General features: G+C 42.4%; 1 protein-coding gene across 6 annotated transcripts in view; it reads right to left on the bottom strand.

Moving 5' to 3' along the window:
• FAM13C (family with sequence similarity 13 member C) overlaps positions 1-23,416 on the bottom strand; it is a 138,961-nt gene that overhangs the window by 31,703 nt on the left and 83,842 nt on the right. For all 6 annotated transcript variants that reach the window (XM_004369868.1, XM_004369867.1, XM_004369870.1 and 3 more), the window contains one exon: positions 9,777-9,861. In XM_004369868.1, the coding sequence (XP_004369925.1) occupies positions 9,777-9,861 (85 nt within the window). The remainder of the gene's footprint in view (positions 1-9,776; positions 9,862-23,416) is intronic.

The raw sequence follows: 23,416 nt of genomic DNA, 5'->3' as shown, positions 1-23,416 counted from the left end.
GGCCAGTAGATTAGGGCTTTGGCTTTACCGAGCAATGAGAAATTCCAAAACTCCTCCGAGGTCAGAAAACTATATAGATCAAGAAGCCTCAGCCCAGATCTGCTACATCTCTCCTTGCCTCTGTGTTCTGTATTACAATCTTCCTGTAAATTTACATTGGTAAAGAGAGATCCAGGTTTCAGGTTTCAGGTTTTGGAGTAGCTCTTAAGATAAATATATTCTCATCACTTCTGTTTCCTAGAGAATTAGGGAGAGGAGGCACAATTTTGGATTTTTGTTTGTTTGTTTGTTTATAAATAAAATTAAGCTTGAGTCATCACCATTATACCTAATAATATACATAACTTTTTGCCCAGTGCATATAACATTTAAATCTCAGAAATACATACAGCTTCAGACTATACTGTCACTGGTTATTTTAAAAGTCCAATAACACCTTATGTAAACTTTTATTAAAAGATTTCTAAAGTGCTTTATAGTATTTCACTGTCTCAGTAGTCAGAATAAGGGGTAAATGACCTCCACCTTAAAAAAGTAATACCAACTGAGGTGCAACGAAAGGAAAATCACATTGTTATCTGGCTGACATGTTGTTTAAGATATAATTTTGAGAGATGTAAAGAATTTAAACTCACTCAAATTTTAAGTATCATCATAATGGAATTCAATAAATTTAAGTATCAAAATGAAATTCAATAAATATCTTAAATATGTTTTAATTCCACACCATGGCCAGTTTAGCAAAGGGAAGTCCCAAAGGAAAGGAGGAAGCAGAGACCAGAAGATTGAAAGATGACAGAGGAAGATAAAGTGGCAAGCCGTGAGAAAGAGAAGCAGAAGCTGTGGGAGAAGAAAAAAAAGAAGGGACAGCGTCGTAGCAGGAGTGGGTGAGAAGGAGAGACAGGATGACAACAGTTCAGTTGGCTTAAGGAAATGCACAGTGGAGGTGAACTCTTCTGGCCACGGAAGACTGAGGTCTTCAGAAGGTTAGCACCTTCTGCCCTAAATCAGAGCTCTGCTATGGGCTACAGGCTCCCTGGGTGGTGCAGATGGTTAGCTTGGCTGCTAACCGTAAGGTTCAATGTTTGAGTCCACCCAGAGGCACCTCAAAAGAAAAGCCTGCGGATCTACTTCTGAAAAATTAGCCACTGAAAACCCTATGGAGTGCAGTTCTACTCTGACACACATGGGGTCGTCATGAGTCAGAATGGACTCAATGGCAACTGGGACTGTGGGCTACAGCAGCATGACCCAGGCTGAGGACAGGTAAGGTCTGAGTTCCCCAGATCACTGTCATAATGCAAAAGGAAAGAAACCCATTCTTTGCATTATTTTGAAACAGTACATCTGAGGCAAGTATCATTCATATTTTTGGAAGCAGTTTTTAAAATAGCACTAATCCAATCGCCCAATTTGGGAGGAAAGAAAAAACAATCTTCTAGACAAACGTATGAGGTGACTGGATGAATCTTTTCACTTTTCCTCTGATTAATCAGGACTTATTCCTTTGCCTGCATGCACACTGTCAAAGAACAATTGAGAAATATCCAAGGGAAGTGGCCAATAAACAGTTTCATCTCATCTTTTTCCCTCCCTGTGTCACATACGTGGAGCCAACTGCTCAGATTAAAATCAGGCTGAACAATGTCTGCTCAGGTGCAGAGCTCTGCCAGAGCTGCCTGGTTGGGGAGTGGGGTGGTGGGGTGGGGGAAGCAAACATCAGCCACCACAGCATCAAAGATGCAGAAGCCTCTTGGCAGATAGAGCTGGGTGCTGTGATGCTGATCAGTTTTCAGCCTAATCGATTTCCCAGGTCTTTTAGTTGATTCCTGCACAATTGATCACCTTAGTGGTACAGCTGATAAAAATCTGCTATTAATGTAACAAGAGCCATTTTCGAAAGAAGTTGTCATTTATGAGCAGATATGCTTTGAGAAGCAGAAGGAAAGTTGAAAGCTAACAGGAAGAAGACTATGGGAGGAAATTCCAACCAAGTGGTTGTACCTTTAAAAGGCTTATCCAAACTCTGTTAGGAAGCACGCTCATAAATTACCATCTCAAGTGTCCAATTAGTTCGTCTGAATTAGCCAACTGAGTCAAAGAAAGTGGACCAGCAGACTAACACAGGCAGAACCACAGAAACTTTTGACTCTCAGGGAACTGAAAGAGACTAGAGCGGATGTCCACCCCAGCCTGGGCCTGGGAGGTGTGCAGAGCAGTGTCAGACCCCAAGCTTCTAGGCATATTGTCTGGTCACTTCCAGGCTGTGCTCTTCATAACCATGGAGAAACAATACCAAAATAACCAGAAGAAAGATTTTTTTTTTTTTTGAACGGCTATAGTATATGGGAAACTGTGCAGAGGGAGAATGGGTATATGGGACCTCTCTGTACTATCTGCTCAGTTCTTGTAAACCTAACCATGTTCTGAAAAATAAAGTCTATTAATTACAAAAAAAAAAAAAAGGAAGACTAAGACTGGTTAAAAGCCTGGGCTCTGAAGTCAAAGTCCTGGGCCTAATCTGTCAGTGCCCCTCACTCACAGCTGTTGTAGCCTTGGGCAGACAAGCCTCTTCAACTCAAAATCCTTATTTGTAAAGAGTTGTGGGAAGGACAAATGAGATAATGCAAGTTACCCCAGTACTTGGCCCGACCTAAGAACTGAACAAAAATTAGAAAAAAAAAAAAAAAAAAAAAAAACACCTAGTAGTTTGGGCTGTGATATTGATTATTTCCTTCCCTTATAAAGCAGTTGTAGAAATAGCTTCAAAGAATTAAATTACCCTATCATCTGTAAATTTTGAAATCACTTAAAAAATGCTTCCTTTGGAAAACAAGGGGTTAATGTGAAGCTCCCTCTATGAGAGGTTATATGAAGGTGGTTATAAAAGCAGCAGAGAAAAATCATGAATAGTATGTCAGAGGTTTAGTACAAGAGAGATTTTATTATAACAAATGTAGTTTCAGCTTTTATAGGTAGTAATTATTCAACCATCAGCACTAAAGATTGTTGCTTTTATAAATGCCTTTTGCTTAAGGGAAGTAGTATAATGTCAATCATAAGCAAGACTTTAGAGGGAACCTAGAGAATGAACCATTCTAAATGTCATTTCCACACCTTAAAAGTAGTTAAAAATTACAATAGAGTATAGACATCTAAAGACAAATTCAAACATTTTCAACTAGAAGAAAGGCAACGTAAGTTCGGAATGCAGTAACAACTCCCAGCTCGTTTAATAATGATAGCTGATGTTTTTTGAGCATTTACCACAGACGATGCGCTAAGAGCTTCACATGTATCATGCCATGTCATTCCACAACCATCTTCAGGAGTAGATACTATTAGTTTTCCCATTTTTCAGAAAAAAGAAACGGAGGCATGAAAAGGTTAAATAGCCTGTCCATGGTTGTCCCGCTATCACATGGAATTCTGCAAGAAACTATGTTTCTGAACAAGACAGCCCATACATAGAACTTACTTGTGCTTCCCAAAAGTCGATGGCATGGTTTTCATACAAAAGGCTGTTTACAAATAAAACCAAAATGACGGCCAGGCTAAATATTTTGCGATGGATACAAAATTCACTTAACAATATGCCACAGAGGGCAGAGTTGAATTACTATCTTTATGATGGACACGTCAGTACCAATCCTTGCAAATGGATCCTGGATTAATCTTATTTTACATTTTCAGAAATGCCAGGGAAGAGGAAGTATATAGTGATAAGTCTAAATTTGCAGATGACGTTGATGTTTTTCAAAGAGTAAAATGCTAAGCAACCACAGAAGAAGTTCAAAAGCCATGAAGAGACTAAGTAGTGACAGATGACTGCTGCAGGCCAGTTAGTAACGTGGCTAGAGAAAACAAGTCAGTCTACTCTTAACAAATCATAAGCATGAAACTATTAATTTGATACGTAATGAGATTTTTGGAGCTCTTGTCCAATACACTATATGGCAAAAAGGCAAGAAAACACTGTGCATCACTAGGAGGAGTTTGGGAAAAAAATCTTAAAAGCATAATTATTTTGTAATTATTTTATAAAACACCCCGTGCCAATATCGTTTTTTTAGATATTAATTCACTTTTTAAAATTGAGATTATAGAATCACATGCTGTTATGAGAAATATATAGAAAGATCCCTTGTACACTTTGCCTAGTCTCACCCAATGGTAGCATTTTGCAAAACTATAATACCTCTGTACCTATTTAAGAAAACAAAAAACTATTTGACTCCATCTGGAATACCCTGTGCAAGTCAGGTAAATACACTCCAAGTAAAGCACAGGAGAACAGGAATGGAGTTTTTGCAGTCAGTCTACAATCTCTGTAACAAGCAAGAAAAGCACAGGGGAATAGGAATGAAGTTTTTGCGGCCAGTCTACAAAATCTGTAACAAGCAGTCAACAGATAGGTGGAATCTCTGTTCTCAGTGATGTGGTTGCCTAAGAGAGGAGCTTAGTTCCTCACCAGAAGCCTCCTCTCTCCCTTGAAAGCAACCAGACTGGATGTGCCATATGTTTCTTCTGGATGGTGTGGTGTGCAGAGGTGAGGCCCTAACTTTTCTCAGCCCCTTAACTATCCCGAAAGAAGACAGCCTAAACATGACACTAACCAACAAAAAAGAATAGAGCCAAGGGATTCACCGGGAGATATACCACTGGAGTCCTGAGGACATCCTGAACCTTTGGATCAATCCATGCCTCAGTCTAGGATTCTCTGAACTTCTTACTTAGCTAAGCCAATAGAGTCTTCTCTTTGGTTGAGCCAAAAAAGAAGAAGAAGAAGGCAGGCAGAGGGACCTAGAAATGGTTTAGCTCAGGGGAGCTGAAATGACCATGGAGACAGAGTGACTACCCCAGATTAATCCACAACAAATCTAGGTCTTTTCAGTCTGACAAACAAAATCAGAGATACATGAAAAAAAATGCCTGTTTCAAAACATTAGTTATGTATAGTGTACGTAGGCTAGCTAAGGGCTTAATTTGAAATTCTAGGATATTAGAACTATGGGGCCTTAACATGTAGGCTGAATGGCAATTAGCATAGTGGTGAATAGCTTAGACTCTAGAACCGTACTGAGGAACACCCTCGCCATCTCTCCCATCCTCCCTACCCCTCACCCCCCACCACCACTGTAGCTGTAGGACCTTCAGCAAGTTACATCGACTCTCTAAGTTTATTCTGTATCTTTAAGCTGGGGATAATAAAGGCACCTGCTTCACAGGGTTCTTGTGAGGATAAAATAAGAAAATTCATATAACAACACCTGGTACAAGTAAGAGGTGGGTGTTAGCAAGCATTAGTGTTATTCTTTAAAAGCCTCTAAAGCAAGGATTCTGAACTTCGGCACTATTTGGCATTTTGGACCAGATCATTTGTTGTGAAGGGATGTCCTGTGCTTTGTAGAATGTTTAGCAGCAACCCAGGTCTCTACCCACAAGATGCCAGTAGCACCTACCTCCCAGCTGTGACACCCAAAATGTCTCCAGATATTGCCAAATGTCCCCTAGGGGGGAAATTTGACCCCAGTTGAAAACCATTGCTTTAAAGGAACCAATTTAGGATAAACAGTGGTAGCAATTTTTTTTAGTTAAAGCAACAGGTGGAATATACCTGTATAACTATAAAACGGTTCCAGAAGGGTTGAAAAATAACACACACACACATACACACTCATGACAAATGAAGTTTCTAAGAGACATGGAAATCCCATGCACTTCTGAGGTTGAAGTAATGGAGATCCTTTCCCCTGACTTTCAAAGACCATCTGGGGCTGTTGCCAGATTATGATAAAGCACCAAGTTACATGGATGACCAGTCCCACCTGCTGGTACAATGCCTGAGATTCTCCCCTGTTCCAGAAATCCAATTATCATCTTCACCTGCAGCAAGAACGTATTCCATGGCTCCTCTGGAGGGGCACTATGTGCTAGAAAGTGTCCCCAAACCTGCTTGCATCACCAGGGAAACCTTTCAAACATGAAGATTCTCAGCCCTCCTCGCTAGACAGTCTGGGGTGGGAGTCCTGGAATCTGTATGTTTCATAAGCACTCCTAGGTAATCGGGAACCACTGGTCAAGTCAACAGTGTCTTGAGTTATGAGACAGAAGGTCAGGTTCTCTTTGAATCTGCCCATCTCAACATTAAAAAACCATTGCCATTGAGTAGATTCCAACTCATAGCAACCCTATGGGACAAGGTAGAACTGACTGCCACATCTTTCTCCCTCACCTCAACATTAGAAAGAGATAATTCTGCAGACCAGGCAGAATTCTTTATAGGAATAATTGCAGCCTGTAAATAGATATACTACATCTGTGTCCTGTAATTATCAACATTAGCAATAAGGCTCTTAGCCAAATGGAAAGTTCAATTTGAAAAATCAAGATTTTAGAATAAAAGAATTAATTAGGTACTGCTGTAGAGCTATTATTTCTGGTAATAAGTCTCCAGTTGCCTCTAGCCACAGTGTTTGCTGAAATGGACTTTACTCTAAGGACCCCATAATCCCTCATATCTATGACTCCACCCTTTGTCCATGTCCCCATGCCATCCATCCCCAGCCTGTGGACTTGAGTGCTTGAGCACATTTCTCCTTCTGAAGTAAATGGACTGAGATCACTGGTCAGAGACCCTGAGTGACAAGGTCTGCAGGTCTCTTTCTAATGTTGAAGTTGAGGTGGGCAGAGTCAAAGAGAACTTGACCTTCTCTCTCATAATTCAGACACTGTTCACTTCACCAGTGGTTCCCAATTACCTAGGTGTGTTTATGAGACATACAGATTCCTGGACTTCCACCCCAGACTATCTAGAGAGGAGGCCTGAGAATCTCCATATTTAAAAGGCTCCCCTAGTAATTTTAATGTACAGGTAGATTTGGGAACACTTTCTACAACACAGTGCCCCTCCAGGGGAACCAGGAGATGTGTCTTACTGCAGGTGAAGTTTAGGATTGGATTTCTGGACTAGGGAAGCATGTCAGGCATTGTACCATCAGGTGGGGCTGGTCTTTGCAACTCATAAGCCTATGTTAAAGCCCAATATTTTGATCTTTAGACATTGAGACCACTATACTTTGTTCATCGAGTTAACCATCATTTCAGATACCCACGACAGAATTTAAAAAATTTACTTAAGCTATGCCCTAATTAAGTCTAAGTTTGAAATCCATTTAAGTGACATCAATTTATATTTATGAATGTTTGCCTTTAATGGTAGCGTATTATATCTAGATATTCCTGTAAAAATCACTTGTCACCATAGCCTATCGATGGGTTTTGTCTTCATTATACCAATTACTGACATAAACATTACTAATTGAATATTTATGTACATTTAAGGCTCAAGGCTAGATGCTAAACTTGAAGAAAGACAAAACTATTTTGAAATTGCTATAATGCTTTACAGCCATCTGTGATAATCTTATGCAATCTATCACCCTCTCACCAGGGACTTACATACAAAAAACTCTGCAGTTTCAGGGTGTTCAAAGTTTACCCTGATCTAAGAGAACATAAATTTCTTCCTTTTGAGTGACACTAATTAGAAAATGTATGGCCTATCAGAGTGAGTCCTGGAAGCCAATGAAACCAATCCATCCCATCATTTAACCTGTAAGAGTGTCTTCCAAAAAGCCTTTCATCTGACAATATCTCTGCCAAATGAAGAGACTCCTTAGGCCCCTGAAAACATCTAGTGGATGGCTTCTCCATTGTAGCAAAAGGTTTTATTGGAAAATTATAGAGAAACATGTATCAAATAAAGCAACACAAAGTCCACTACATTCCCCACATGAAGTTCCCATGAAGTCGCTTCAGCCAAACCAGACTCCTTCTTGTGCATGAGCTCTGCAAGGTGAAAAACATCGGGATGGGTTTTATCTCTGAAAACTTTTTACAGCTGTTCTTGGCTAGTGAACACGTTCCCCATGCATCTACATGCATGCGCGCACACACAAACACAATGTGAAAACCTCTTCAAAGTCGCCCTTGGAAGAGCTCTGGGACACCTCAGATTCATCCACATTTTGGAAAATCCAGCATCCAACCCACAAGCCTCCACCATAAGCAGCCTTCTGCCCACTTGAAACTTACCATGGAATGAATGTATTGTTGGTTTTATGTGTGTGGGCAATGCCTACTTATACCCAGTATGTGTTTCCATTTTTCAGGGAGTGTTAAAAGCTTGTTTCAAATCCTGTCCACCCAAAGTGAGAAAATGCAAAACTATTCTTGATCTTTGGGGGAAAATAGGAGATACACACACATGAAAGTCATAATTTAAAAAAAGAAAGAAAGAAATACATCCATATCTAACATGCAACGGCTATTTTATTGAACAGTCACTCTTTGCCAGGCACTTACCTAGCTAATCCAAAAACATCAGATAATTTAAAGGTTAATCTGTATTTGACTTGAAGCTGCTTTATATGTTTTGTATGTTGTTTGTTTACAGGGGGTAGGGTATGGGGTTGGAAGAAGAAGAAGGATGTTGTCCAATAATCTGATTTAAATCCCTAATTGGCTTGACATTGGCCCTGGCCCAGTTTCACATGCAGCGCATTCCAACAGCAGGGGAACTCTCCAGGCAACAAGGCAACTGGACACCTGCATCCATAGGGAAATAATCTACCGCTTACCAGCAGTCACCTTGGACTAGTTATTTAACCTCTCCAGGACTCAGTGTCCTTACTATAAAATTGGAATAGTATTATTTCATTGGTTGGTCTAAGGATTTAATATAATACATATGAAGGGCTTAGAACAGTGCCTGAATTATAGAAAGTCTTCAGTAATAACAGTAGCTACTAATAATAGCTATCATTTGCCGCGGTTATTCATCTGCATTCAACATGAGAGATGACTGTTTTGCCTGCTGTGGGCCATTTTAAACAGTAGTGTCTTAAATGTACTATTGTTAATGCTGCTGAAATAGGTTACCTTTGTAAACCTCTTCCATCAAACCTAGAGACAAAGGACATCTCATGAAGCAAGCTCACCTAAGCCTATTTCTACCATCCATCCAGAAACCAGCCTGCAAACCTCCGACCCATTTGTGTTAGAAAAGATAAGCAGTGCTCTCATTTCTACTCCCTTAAATTAGTGCCTCTTTCCTGTCTAAGTCTTCTTGGGAGCATTAGTTTGCCTTCTGCTTGATAGTCAACCTACCATTAGGGGGATTAAAATTGGAGAAACTTCAGACAAATGAGACCTAATTCTGAGATTTTTGACACAGAAATGAACGCTAAAAAAAAAAAAATTGAGACAGACAAGACAATATAGGATAACAGTAAGCTATGCCACTCACCTCCACTCTCCCTGTGTTGATGGGTCATCTTACAAGCGGTTAATACAAGAAAGGAAGTAGCAACGTTTAAACTCCTCCATCCCCACACGACCTCAAAGATATCATTAGTTTCAAGACAGCACAAGTTATCTAGGTCCAGTGATGTCAAACAAGCCCACACTCATTTGACACATAACACCAAACAGGAAAATGAAGACTAGAAGTCGGGGTGGGTGCTTTCTACCTGAACCCCATTTATGTAAGTCTGACTCTTGGCCTCTAGCTAGAGAGAAGGTTCTACCTTACAGCACATCCTCATTCCCCCTGCTCTCGCTCAGCTACTTCTGTGTAACTCAGAAGCACCTCTTCAGCTTTCATATTGCACCAGGTACCGTTTCCCCCAGTGGGCCGAGTTCAGGATGGAGCAACAAAAGGCTGAACTACCTTGAGAGTACAAACGAGGGCATGCCCCAGCCCTGCCTCTTACCTGCAGAATCCGCCCCATCGGCAGGCACGCTCTGGGTCGATGCTGGGGCTGGGTCCTTGACTCCATGCACCTGAGCAGCTTCTTCCTGATTTGTCAAAAATGCAGAGCACAGATCAGATTCGAGGGCTTGGAGCTTCAGCAAGGAATTCTGCCAGCAAAAGCAGAACATTGGGCTAGCTCAGTAGATGCCTAAAGCCCAGCTATGGCTCCACAGTTTCCGCAAGCACCTTTCTCCAGGGCCGGGCAGGAAGAGGGTTGCAGCCACAGCTGCTGCAGGGAAAAGAGCTGGTTGTGTCAGAATCAGATACGCATTATTCCACATGCAGCCTCAGATTCTGCCTCATTTAAATCCTAAGGTATATGGATTATCTGTGACACATGGGACTTGATTTCGTCAGCAAGAGACACTGCACTCGGGAGAACTAATCTGAGAAGGTTTCTGTTTCCCGGGTGCTTGAGGCTTTACGCTTCGCAAGAGTTTCATTCACTGTGCTGACATCAGGAGCAGATGACATTAGGCCCCTCCCAGGCAACCATTCATAAAAGCTGTCGTCCCTCCCCTGCAAAGCCTGCAGCAGACCACAGCGCATAAAGAGTTACTGCAGCAGAGGGCGCCTGGCATCTGGGAGGGGCTTCGGGGGCCCCCTTATCTGCATCTGGGGTGTGTGTGCGCACATCTTCTAAGGTGACTTCTCTCACACAGCAAGACTGCAGCTGCCTTTTATCAAAGCAGAGCGGAGAGACGACCTTGGTCACTTATTGTGGCTGAGCCACTGAGGGAGAAGCAATTTATCTTTCATAGCCCCTAGCACAACCTCCCACCGGTCCCCTTCATTTCTCATTTAAAATTTCTCCCATGGTTCTTAACAAGTCATGCAGACTGACGCACACATCCTGCCGTGATGCAGACGCCCAGTAAATTAATTCCCCTGACCAGGTGAAAGTGAGTCACACCTGAGTCCATGGCCAGCACAGCTCCCACGCAATGGAGAAGCAGTGCAGGTCTCAGCAGCTCCTCCACCTACCCAGCTCCAGCAGGAACAGTCACGTGGAGCGCAGCCATCGGTCGTTTCCTTACTATGACCCCCAACACACACACACTCACTCCTATTCACACCCTATGCTCCATATATCCTCTGCCCAAAATCCTCACACCCTACCCCTCCCACACACCCTCACACCTTACACCCCACACACCCTACCACACACACACCCTCACACCTACCCCCTTACACTCTACTCCCACATACACACCCTTACAACCTACCCCCCACACACCCTTACACCCTACACCCCACATACCCTCACACCCACCCCGACAAACCCTCATACCCCTCCCACACATATACCCTCCCACCCTACTCCCCCACCCACACCCACACCCTACCTCCCACACCCTCACACCCTACCCCCCACATACCCTCATACCCTGTAACCCCATACACATGCCCTCACAACCAACCCCCCACCCTCACATCTTACTCCACACATACACCCCTACCTGACCCCTTACACACGCTCCTATCCCTACCCCACAAATAGCCTCACACCTTACTCCTTCAACATCTCTTCATACCCCACTGCTCCTCTCCACGATATCCAACCACATACACAAGGGCCTGTACATTCCCTCATCCTTTCTGTTAATAAGAGCCTACATCAATGTTTTAAAAGCTGCTCACTGAGGGACATCTTAAATCTGTTGTCTCTTGCCACCTTTGAAGGCAGAAGGTGCCTAAGCAGTTCAGGATCCTTCTCTGCCATGCTGAGCTGGGGCTAGATCTGGTACAAACCCCTCTGTGCTCAGGGGCTGCTACCTGAGAGCCCACAGCTCAGCTAAGGCACCTGCCAGATACCAGGCCATTTTTTACAGCCTGCTTTCCTTTCTGGGATGTTTTCCCAGCAGCTGAGTGTGGAAACAGGAGGCTGAGACTGTCAACAGAGGAGGTGTGGAAGGAGCGAGGGCACCAAGTTTCTGGAAGGATTTAGCAATCAAGCAGCTGAGAGACAAACAGAAGGACTCCAGGGAAGTTTCCTACTAGAAAAAAACAAAAATCAAACCAGCTGCCCTCAAGTCGATTCCAACTCATAGCAACTCCATAAAGCAGAGTAGAACTGCCCAGTGGTGTTTCCAAGATTGTAAATCTTTACAGAAGCAGACTATCACATCTTTCTCCCACAGAGCAGCTGGTAGATTCGAACTGCCAACCTCTTGGTTAGCAGCTGAGTGCTTTAATCATTGTACCGCCACCTTAGAAATCAGAATGACTTCTTAAAAAGAGAAAATGATTCTGAAAATCAAGAAATAACGCCAGTGCCTCTCTTCATTTACAGGGAAGACTTGGTACCAGCAGCCTCTCTCAAACTCGCGTGCAGCCTGTTTATTCTGTGAAGCAGAAGAGGGCACAGACTTCACGTTCGTAAAGACCCAGAAGGGAATTTCAGCTCTCCTACGCACTAAGCATCTGACTTGAGGCAAGTACCTTGGCTATTTCAAAGCTTAATTTCCTCATCTGTAAAAAAGCAAGGATAGTCGTGGTAACAATGACAACTGCTTTACAGGGCTGCTCTAAGAATAAAAGAGAGACGTCACGGAAAGCACTTTGTACAGCATCAGCACATGGAAAGCACCCAAGGACTGGACACTGAGGTTATTAGTAATGTCTGTTGTCTCTTGTCAACCCAGAGGCTGCTGGGAAGAGCTAGGTCCTGTGGCGAGGCCAAGCTCTACACCAGCTCTGAGACCCTGACTCATCGCTTTACCTTCCAGGGCCTCACTTTCTGCACCTCCAAGCAGGGACCTCAGGCCTGATAATTTCTAAGCTCCCTTCAAAGGAGAGAAAAGCAAACACAAATACACTGAGGACGGATGCACAGAATCTGGCACCAAGTGGGTGCTTGGATAGGTTTGCGAAACTCAACCAAGTGTTCACAAAACACAAGTAGCGAAGAAAATGAAATAATAGTTCACTGCACAGAGGATTCTGTGGTTCATATTCAGAGGCCTCTGGACTCGCACAGGGAGGGAGGTATAATATTTGTGACTCAACTAAAAGTATTAATCGGATTGTTCTCGTCCATCTTCCTTTCCCATCTTCTCTCTCACTTGCACTCATACTGAAGCAGAAACAAGATTTCAAGTGCAAAGGAGGTCGATTGGCATTGCTGGTTTACTCCCCTCTGAGATGCTAGATAGAACTAAGCTTAAAGGAACAGGGAAGAAAAGAAGTGGGAAATGCAGCAGGGGAGAGACGATGAAGGTCTAGAAAGAAAAGACGACCTTCAAGTAGAAGGAAGAACAAAAAACTATAATTGAGGAAAATCACGTGGAATGGAAGAAACTCTACAGACTAGGGTGTAGCCCTTCCCCTCACCCATGGCCTGAGGACAACCTGATGGTCAGCAGTAAAGGGCACCTGTAAGCAGTAAAGGATCCCCCTGTGTGGGCTGGGCCCAGGAAGGGATACCTCTCCTGATGACCAAGTTGGAATTGGACAGAACCCAGGCAGGGCAGGGTAGGGGACGGGGATTTTACCTATGAGCAATCTGTGCCACTGTTACATGCGTGTCCTTCTAGTAGATGACAAGAGACATCGAGCCTGTCCTATCAGGGCTGAGCCTTGTAGAGCCCTCCCCACCCCCAGAAGGCCACGGACAGCCCAAACCACACCTGGGCTCATACACCCATGCAGAGGTAACATCACACACGCACCTCCGATGCTCAGTTGTAGCTATGAATCCACAGATAGCGACAGCAGACAGACACGGGCCTCCTCATGAGGCCTCCAGGCTAGTGGAGAGATAGCTAATAAATAAGGAAACAAATTATTATTCAATAACAGTTATTCTTGTCCTAGGGCTATGGCAGAAAGAAACAAGGTCCCATAGAGAGTGGAGTGACGAACCAGCTGACATATCGACCTTTGACATAAGATCATGCTTTTCCCCCTACAGGAAAATGAAGAAGGAAAGGAAATTTCTGTGGTCCTAGTGCTACCTCAAAAACCAAACCCGTTGCCATCAAGTCATTTCCAACTCATAGTGACCCTATAGGGGTTTCTAAGGAGCGCCTCGTGGATTCAAACTGCTGACCTTTTGATAAGTAGCCGAGCTTTTAACCACTGTGCCAACAGAGCTCCTAGTGGCGCAGCGGTTAAAGCAATCGACTGATAACCGAAATGTCGGCAGTTCGCAACCACCAGCAGCCCAGCGGGAGAAAGATACGGCAATCTGCTTCCGAGGTTTACAGCCTCGGAAATCCTATGGGGTTGCTTCGAGTCGGAATCGACTTGATGGGTTTGGTTTGGTTTTGTTTAATGCTACCTCAGTCCAGCCCTCCTCTCACAAAGACTTCTGCTCCCTGTGAGGTTGCCCCCAGCCCATCTTTTGGGGCCATGATGCTGGTGTTTTCCCAGGCTTATTTCTAAAGTCTCTGTGAATGGCTCTGCAGGAAAACAGAGTAAAGGCTAATGGATCCTTTAAAGAACAATTACCTCTGCTTCCCCAACTCTTCTTTCTGGCTAAGAAAGAAGCAGAGGGAAGTCTGTGAAACCTAGCTGTGGTTTACTAAAGCTAATTTTTCTCTTTTACACAATGGACAATATGCTACTTGTTTTAGAAAATGCTCTACTCATTTTCTTTCCTCTACAATTACCCAGGTCCCACTTTACTTGGGTTGGAACCAAGAACACCTACACAGGCTGGATTGGTAAACACTATTTTAAGGTGGCGTCGTCTGCAATTTAGCAGAGGCAAAGCAGGGGCCACTTGCACTTTGTTTCTGTAAAGGGTTTGGTTCCCCTTCGCACCCCTTATCTATCCATAAACTGTAGATAGATGCTCTAGGGTGATACACAGCAAATCAAATGGGAAACGTGCTCAAAACTGGGGATACAACTAGGTTCCAAAACATCCCCATGTTCACTTACCACTCTTCTTCCTTGAGCATACACGTTCCCTGAAAATATTCACCCCCCGACAAGCACACATATAATAGCCTTCCTTTACTTATCTGCTCATTGACCTGCACCCACCACCACTTCCCAGACCCTATTTAGCTGTAGTTATTATTACAGTCTAAGTTCCATCAAAGTCTTGAGTTAGTTCCGATCACCTTATCTAAGCAGGGCCCCCTTTATGTCTCTCTTAGCATTTTGTTTATTTCCTTCATAATACTTACTAAATATGTGATTTCATGTGTCTACTTGTGTCTTGGCTCTTTCCAGCTCCATAAAGGCTGGAACTGTGCCTCAGTTGTTCACTCTTGCATCCTAGCACAATACGTAGCATAGTAGTTGTTCAAATCAAGGCTGTTGTTGTATATTAGTTTTGTTTTTATAGACTCTTTAGGCAGCATGCTTGGGGGTGTCCTCTGACTACCCACATTTCAAGACCCCTGCAGAAACTTTAATAAGCTTAAGACTCACTGGGGGAGGGAGAGGTCTGTGAAAGATGTGTACTCCCAGGCAGGCCCCACCTCCCAAAATTCCAATTCACCCTCAAAGATTCCTAGCGGGGTCATTTTAATTGCAGGAGATCCAAGGTCCACACACTGAGAAACACGGGCCTATTCCCTGGGGACCTGACCCACTCTAAAAGCCCACCATGGTCTCCTGCACAGCTCCAGCTGCCCTAAGCCTCAGCCCTCTAACACTCCCATGAGCCTTTTGCTTCAGTCTCCTCTTGACAGCTGGACACACACATGGGAAGCATGAAGGGGCTGAAGTGCTTAGAATCACGCCAGTGTTGCCTGTAAACTCCTGTTGCTGTACTCTGGATGTTCTTGCCAAAAGAGTTGGGACTTCTTTCAACATTGATGGCTATAAGAATAAAGCCAAATTCACCAGGCCCCTGAGGACACGGGGCTTTTGGTTGATCCCTCTGGGGACTGTGTTGTTATGTCCCAGAATGCTTTGTGGCCGAGTCTAACTGAAGGATTATTTACCTCAGCTCAGCTGACCCCAAACAAAGAAAAGTGATCCAACAGAATGTGGAAATTATCAAACAATATCATTACTATCACAAGCTAGCAAAATTTTGCTGAAGATCATTCAAAAGCAATTGTAGCAGAACATTGACAGGGAACTTCCAGAAATTCAAGCTGGATTCAGAAGACATGGAACAAGGGATATCATTGCTGATGTCAGATGGATCCTGGTTTAAAGCAGAGAACACCAGAAAGATGTTTACCTGTGCTTTATTGACTACTCAAAGGCATCCGACTGTGTGGATCATAACAAATTATGGATAACATTGTGAACAATGAGAATTCGAGAACACTTAATTGTGGTCATGAGGAATCTGTACATAGACCAAGAGGCAGTTGTTGGAACAGAACAAGGGGATATTGTGTGGTTTAAAATCAGGAAAGGTGTGTGTCAGGGTTGTATCCTTTCACCATACTTATTCAATCTGGATGCCGAGCATGTAATCCAAGAATCTGGACTATATGAAGAAGAACTCGGCATCAGGATTGGAGGAAGACTAATGAACAACCTTTGATATGCAGATGACACAACTTTGCTTGCTCAAAGTAAAGAGGACTTGAAGCACTTACTGATGAAGATCAAAGACCACAGCCTTCAGTATGGATTACACTTCAACATAAAGAAAACAAACATCCTTACAACTGGACCAATAAGCAAGATCATGATAAACGGAGAAAAGATTGAAGTTGTCAAGGATATCATTTTACTTGGATCTACAATCAACACCCATTGAAGCAGCAGTCAAGAAATCAAATGACATATTACACTGAGCAAACCTGATGCAAAAGACCTCTTTACAGTGTTAAAAAGCAAAGGTGTCAGTTTGAGAACCAAGGTGCGCCTGAGCCAAGCCATGGTATTTTGGTATTTTCAATTGCCTCGTATGCATGCGAAAGCTGGACAGTGAATAAGAAAGACCAGAGAATTGATGCCTTTGAATTATGGTGTTGGTGAAGAATATTGAATATACCATGGGTTGCCAGAAGAACGAATAATCTGTCTTGGAAGAAGTACAGTCAGAATGCTCATTAGAAGCAAGGATGGCGAGACTTCATCTCACATACTTTGGACATGTTATCAGGAGGGAGCAGTCCCTGGAGAAGGATGTCATGTCTGGTAAAGTGAAGAGAGGAAGACCCTCAATGAGATGGACTGACACAGTGGCTGGAACGATGGACTCAAGCGTAACAACGACTGTGAGGATGGCGCAGGACCAGGCAGTGTTTTGCTCTGTTGTACAGAGGGTCGCTATGGGTCAGAACCCACTCGAAAGCACCTGACAGCAACAACGCACCACTGCTTCCGTCAGCTCAGGATGGTAAGCCCTTGCTTTCCTGCACTCCGTAATGGAGAAATTCAATTTAAAAGAATAAACTATTCCCTTCAAGGATCTCTCTATTGACAAGGGGATCCAGGACCTATTCTGATTCTATCAGCACTCTTTTTAAACAACGATTCTTTTTAAACCCAGCCACAGCACACAATAACCCAAACTAAATTTCCTTTCAGCCAAATGATGTCATCTGGGGAGGGGCAGTCTTCACCTAATTGTGATAACCTTGTTAGGTTCACTTTTTAAGATAAATAATAATTAAAAAAAAAAAAAAAAGATACCTGGGAGAGAATAAGACAGATCTATAAACACATTTTACATCAGGACTCTGGGCTTCTCTAGATGAGACATTGATTTTCTAAAAATCGAATGTCTCATTTACAACTCACAGAATGGGCTTTAATGCCTTCTCTTTGTCATTACTATTTCTTCAACCATCCAAAAGTACGGGTACTGAGATGTATAAAACCCTCAACTAATCATTTTTCTAAGAACATCAATTATATCCTGAGGGCTGAAGTCCACAAATCTATGGTTATATCTTTGTGGTTATTTTTGTTCTGATTTCTTTGGCCCTGAAAAATATTCTAATTAAAAACCAAAGTCAAGTACGATGCAGGTGCAATAGAACTTCTAGTCCCAAATCTACCATTGACTCATTCTGTGTCCCTGGGCAAACCACCCAACTCTGCTGGCCCCAGGCCCTTAATCTTTTCTGATGACACTACCTTAAGCCCTTCAGTTTCTGAAATTCAATGAATATTAGGACTCAATAACCTTCATACCGGAAATCACAATCACATGCTACATAAAATAAATTACCTATCTATACCTTTAAAGGTGGCAGCTCACACTGGAAACTATTTGCCATTTCCTCAGATACAAGTCTTTTGTTAGAAAACAAAAAAATCCAGGCTTTGTCTGCCTTAAAGCCTGAGTTTTATAGCCTTAAGAAAACCAGCAGTGTTCTAAAAAGGACAAAAGATAACTATACAAGGAAGACCAGAATCCAGGATATGAAGTCAGGAGTTGATGTGTGTCCCTATAAACCCTCATCCCCTATATAGAAAGTGAGGATCATGAAGTTTATTCTTCTACTGCAGCCCCTGTACCCCTACCCCAGCACTAATTCTGGAGTTGGGTATATATTAGATTCTCAAACACTGTTGAAATAAAGAATTACTCCTTAGAAAAAATATCAAAAGGTCACAGCTTCCAAGCAAAATTTTGGTCTTAGGAACAGCAGTAATATTTTTTAAAAGTTGGGTGGGAGACATACATATGAAGGCTGTCAACCTTATATTTTGCCAAGTGAGAGCATGTAGAAAAATGAAAAATCCCACACCCTAGATTTCATCACAAAATAAAAAATTTAAAGAACCATCTCTAAATTAAAGAGTTGTTCATAGACTTGAGCTTTATGAAAAAACTCACGACATTGTTCTTATGTTTCTCCTTTAGCTGCAAAGCAATACCAACTACAACACAAGCTGACATCTGGGAGCCACTGTACTCGATAAGGTCCATCAAGCCATCCATGAGAGTGAAGAGGAATTAATGGAAGTATGAACAACACAAAAAACGATAGAGATGTCATGCCAGAGGAGAGAGCAGGGGCCAAGGGGATAAAGATCTAGTGGATTGTGGAGGACAGGGAAGGCAAAGCAGCTAAAGGCAAACACAGGTGGGTCAGCTAATAGTAAGTCTTGCCACAACTTCTCTGCTCAGCCCAATACCTCTGAAGTTTCTCCAAGTTAATCCTCCAACAAGGAGGAATATGAGCACCTGCTGGCATAGCTTCCACCTTTTCTACCAACACTACTCTAAGAATTCCCCTGAGGGTGAGGGCTACAGACCTTGGAAACAAGAAGTCCTGCTGGACGGTTGTTTATGAACAATGGGACAGAACAACCCAAGCCTGGAAGTGGTTCCGAGAGTTTCTTTGCTGTGCAATTAATTCAACTGGGAATGAAAACTAGAATTCAAATCATGATCATGTTGGCTACAGTACGTACTCAACGACACAGACAACAAATTTGTTAAAAAAAAAAAAAATTAAATGAATCATGGGACATCATTCTAGCTGAGTAAACATAAAGCTCTTCTTGTAAGAAACCTTGGTAGTGAACAGAGTCTCCCTATATCAACTGGGAAAACCATACCAGAATAATGCCAGTGGCCTACAGTGGTCCAGCGGACAGGAAATTATCTTGCAGACCATATTTCCAGAGACTAATATTATCCAGCCCAGCATCCACTTACCCATCTTCTGATAAAAACACTCCTGGATCCACCATTGGAAATATGGCCCACATCTGGCCATCAGCTTATTCCAAACCCCAAGGTCACAGTGCCTGGTTTAGGAATGAGCACACGACCCAAGCCAAATAAATCAACATCAAGTATGGGACTTTTTGGAGCTAGAAAGAAGGAAAGACTTTTTCCACTGCGTGGTAGGCAGAATTCTAAAGATGGCTGGCAAGATTCCCATCTCCTGGTAATTCAATCAAACACTAATCCAGGTACTGCTGTGAAGGGATTATGCAGATATAATTAAAGTCCCAAATCAGAGAGCCAGACAGCCTGACCCAATCAGGTGAGACCTTTAAAAGCAGAGTTTTCTCGGCTTGTAGCAGAAGAGGAAGTCAGAGAGACTGAAGGCAGGGGAAGGATTTGGCATGCTGTTGCTGGTTCAGAGATGAAGGGGGTCACATTTCAGGAAACACAGACAGCCTCTGGAATCTAAACGCAGCCCCCAGCTATCAGCCAACCAGGAAATGGAGGCCTCAGTCCTACAATCACGAAGAACTGAATACGGCTAAAAACATAAATGAACTTGGAAGCGATTCTTCCCCAGACCCTCCAGATAACAGCTCGGCCTGACCGATACTTTGATTTCAGTGCTAAAAGACCTTCAGTAGAGAATCTTGTCAAGCCCACCCAGATTTCTGACCTACCCACCTGTGAGCTACTAAATGGGTATTGTGTGAAGCTGCTAAGTTTTTGGTAACTTGACACAGTAATAGAAAACTAAAGTTGTTGTTAACTGCCATCAAGTCAGCCCCGACTCGTGGAGACCCCACGTACAACAGAAGGAAATGCTACTTGGTCCGTGATCAGTTACCAATCAGACCGTTGTGATCCATAGGGTTTTCATTGGCTGATTTTCAGAAGTAGATCACCAGGCCTTTCTGCCTATTCTCTCTTAGTCTGGAAGCTCCCCTGAAACCTTTTCAGCAACAAACAAGCCTCCACTGACAGACAGGTGGTGACTGTGCTTCAGGTGCATTGGCCAGGAATTGAACCTGGGTCTCCCACATGGAAGGCAAGAATTCTACCACTGAACCACCAAAACTAACCAAACTAACTAGCTGTAAAAATAATGTGTCCCTGGAGAGGGCGGTACCTAAAGATGGAGCCAAAATAGGAAAGCAGAGCCAAGAGATGGAAATAGATGGAATCCACATGATGAGTTTCTAATCCCTGGGTCTTGCCAGGCATGAAGCCTATCCCTGTCCTAAACTTTCAGCAGTACAAGTCAATAAATTCCTGTTATTATTAAAGCCAGATTGAATTTATTTTCAGTCATAAGGGAAGAATCCCATATACTTAAAAAAAAAAAAAAAAATCATCAATCAGTTCTGAACTAAGGCCCTAATCGATCTACTGGGTTTGCATTTGAATAGAGAAATACAGCTGCCTACTCTTACAGAAATATTATTCAACCAAATCAAGACTATCAAAAATCTAAAGAGGCCTCTTACTAGACAATTTTCTCAAAATTAAAACAATTTTGATGGCGAAATGCATCGTGAACAAAACAGTAAGTACCATCTTGAGGTCTGATACGGCTGATGCCAAAAGATCTATATGCTAAACTATGAATGGCAATGAAAAGACAATCAAACCCTCCATACACAGACACATATGGGCACAGACATATCATACACACTGCAAACTGGTCTGCTTTTAATAAAATTAAGTAATTAATCTCAGGCTTCTTCACAGGCTTTAAAGAGAAAGAGGTCTTTAATGTAGAAGCCAATGTTGAGCTATTATGACTACCATAATTTAACAAATGAAGGGTACTAGCAGTATGTGAAGAAAAGATGAATTTTTATCAATTTCAGGTGGATAAATGATCTTTTTCACACCCAGCTAAATAAAAACAGGTGTCCCCTTGGTAGAATAAGACTGTGGTTACAGATTCAAGGTTTAACTTCTTCTTTTGGGTATTAAGTGATTATTGAGCATTTGTTGCATGCTACTAATTTGTTATACTTGTTTCTTGTAACACAGACCCTTCCTGAAAATTTCCATGGTGTTCCCAAGAGTTTTGTCCCCTTATGATAGAACTTCAGTCAGAACATAACACAGCATGAAACTGCATCCAGTCTCACTCTGCACGTCTCCCTTCTCTCTGGTTCTCCACCAATCAAGAAAGTAATAATCCAGAAATCTCCCAGTTATTTTTGACAGAGTCAAAACTAAACCTCAAAGCAGTCATAGATTTAGGACCCATCTTTAAGGGTCATATAACACCTAAAATGGTTCAACTCTATTCCATACACTCAAAGAGGACCCATAATGGAGTCCTCAGAATAGATTTGCAACACTATCTTTTTCATTAAAGAGATTCTATTATCCTCTTGCTTAAACAGTCAAAAAAAAAAAGGACAACAATATGGTATCGGAGAACTGTGAGTGTTAGCCTCTTTCAGATACACTAGGTTTTATTGGTTACCAGGTGAAATGATACAGCCAGTGTGACTGTGTCGACTTTCCTCACGAAGAAACAATGTGACTAGTATTTTCTCCACCTTCAGAAACCATTTCCTTTTCCTATTCTCCACTTCTCAGAGTTAGGAAGGAGGTAGCAGGGTGGAAAGGATGGACTACCATACTCTTTTGATCCTCACTGCTGAGTCAACCAATTTTTTCTCCTCTACGGAAGACAATGCCATCATCCTCTCTTATTAGTGGGCAAAAGACTAGGGCACCCATTCCAAGCCTGGGCATCTGCTTCTTTGTGCCTGAAACGTCTTTCTTAGGTAAAACTATTAATCCATGGCAAGGTTTTTTGTTCTGTTTTGTTCGTTTGTTTGTTTTTAAGATCTATGAACTGGCTCCTTAGGCCTGGGAAGAATAAACCATAGAGTTGGTCCATGACAGCACAAGACAGTTTTGTAGCCAACAAGCCTCAACACCAATTGACTTGTGGCTCGCCTTAACTCTTAACAGAAAGAACAAACAAACGGAAAACCAAACCCACTGTGGTCAAGTTGATTCCGACTCTTAGCAACCCTATAGGACAGAGTAGAATTGCTCCATAGTGTTTCTGAGGAGCAGCTGGTAGATTTGAACTGCCACCCTTTGGGTTGGCTCTTAACTACTGCGCCACCAGGGCTCCACCTTACCTCTACGACCTTTGAATTCCAGGTAAAAAGTGAAACAAAAACAGACTCTTATTCACTCAGCTGACACTTGCTTTATCCAAAAGTTAAATACAGAATGCTATCAAAGTGTCTCTTAGATAAGAAAATAAAACATTTTCTTTAGCACAGAGACCACGGACATTCTTTGAGGCGACCATTCCTTCTGCAGAGATGGCATAAGAGCTGGATTGGGCAAGTATAAAATGGTTGAACCAGAAAGCAAGCTCCAAATGACCCAGGGCTTCAGCCTGCTCCTAAGGATGACTGTACTGTTTCAGATCCTGGATTGACCTCAATTCTTCACTTATGATAATGTGGCCTCTCTCCCTGGTGTAAGGTTGATTAATAACTACACTAAGCATATATGTCTCTTTTGTAGCACTATTCACTATTTACTCTCCAAAGCGGACCTTCAGATGGTTGGACTTGAGGATATCTTACCCCTAAATAACTCTGGGACAATTTCTCTCATCCCATCCTTAATGGGAACCTATGACTAAATTCTACAAGCACTGGGAAAATGAAAATGGACAGAAGGCATGAGTATTAAAACTAAAAGGACTCCCAGATTAACCCAATTAAAAACATCTTGCCCCAATTTTACAAATAACACACTAAAAGAAGCTGATTTAATGCTCTATGTGATGTTGCTAGGAGCTGGAAAAGTAGTGTGGGGGTCCAATACGCCATCTTTGCTCAGGGAAGGGGAGATTCATCAGTTTTCTTTATGCATCTGTTATTTTTCTTAATTGGAACTGAAGCCAGAATTGGGTCTACTAGGACGTAGAGAGAGAAAACCACAGTTTTTCCTCCTTTTATCCTTCAAGTACTTTTTGGATCTATTGAATTGTTATCAAATATATGGACACAGAGGAATAATTAAGA

Source organism: Trichechus manatus, unplaced genomic scaffold (assembly GCF_000243295.1).
Source record: "Trichechus manatus latirostris isolate Lorelei unplaced genomic scaffold, TriManLat1.0 scaffold00007, whole genome shotgun sequence".
Lineage (NCBI taxonomy): Eukaryota > Metazoa > Chordata > Mammalia > Sirenia > Trichechidae > Trichechus > Trichechus manatus.
Note: the sequence above shows the minus strand (reverse complement) of the source record. Positions and strands in the feature narration are given on the sequence as shown.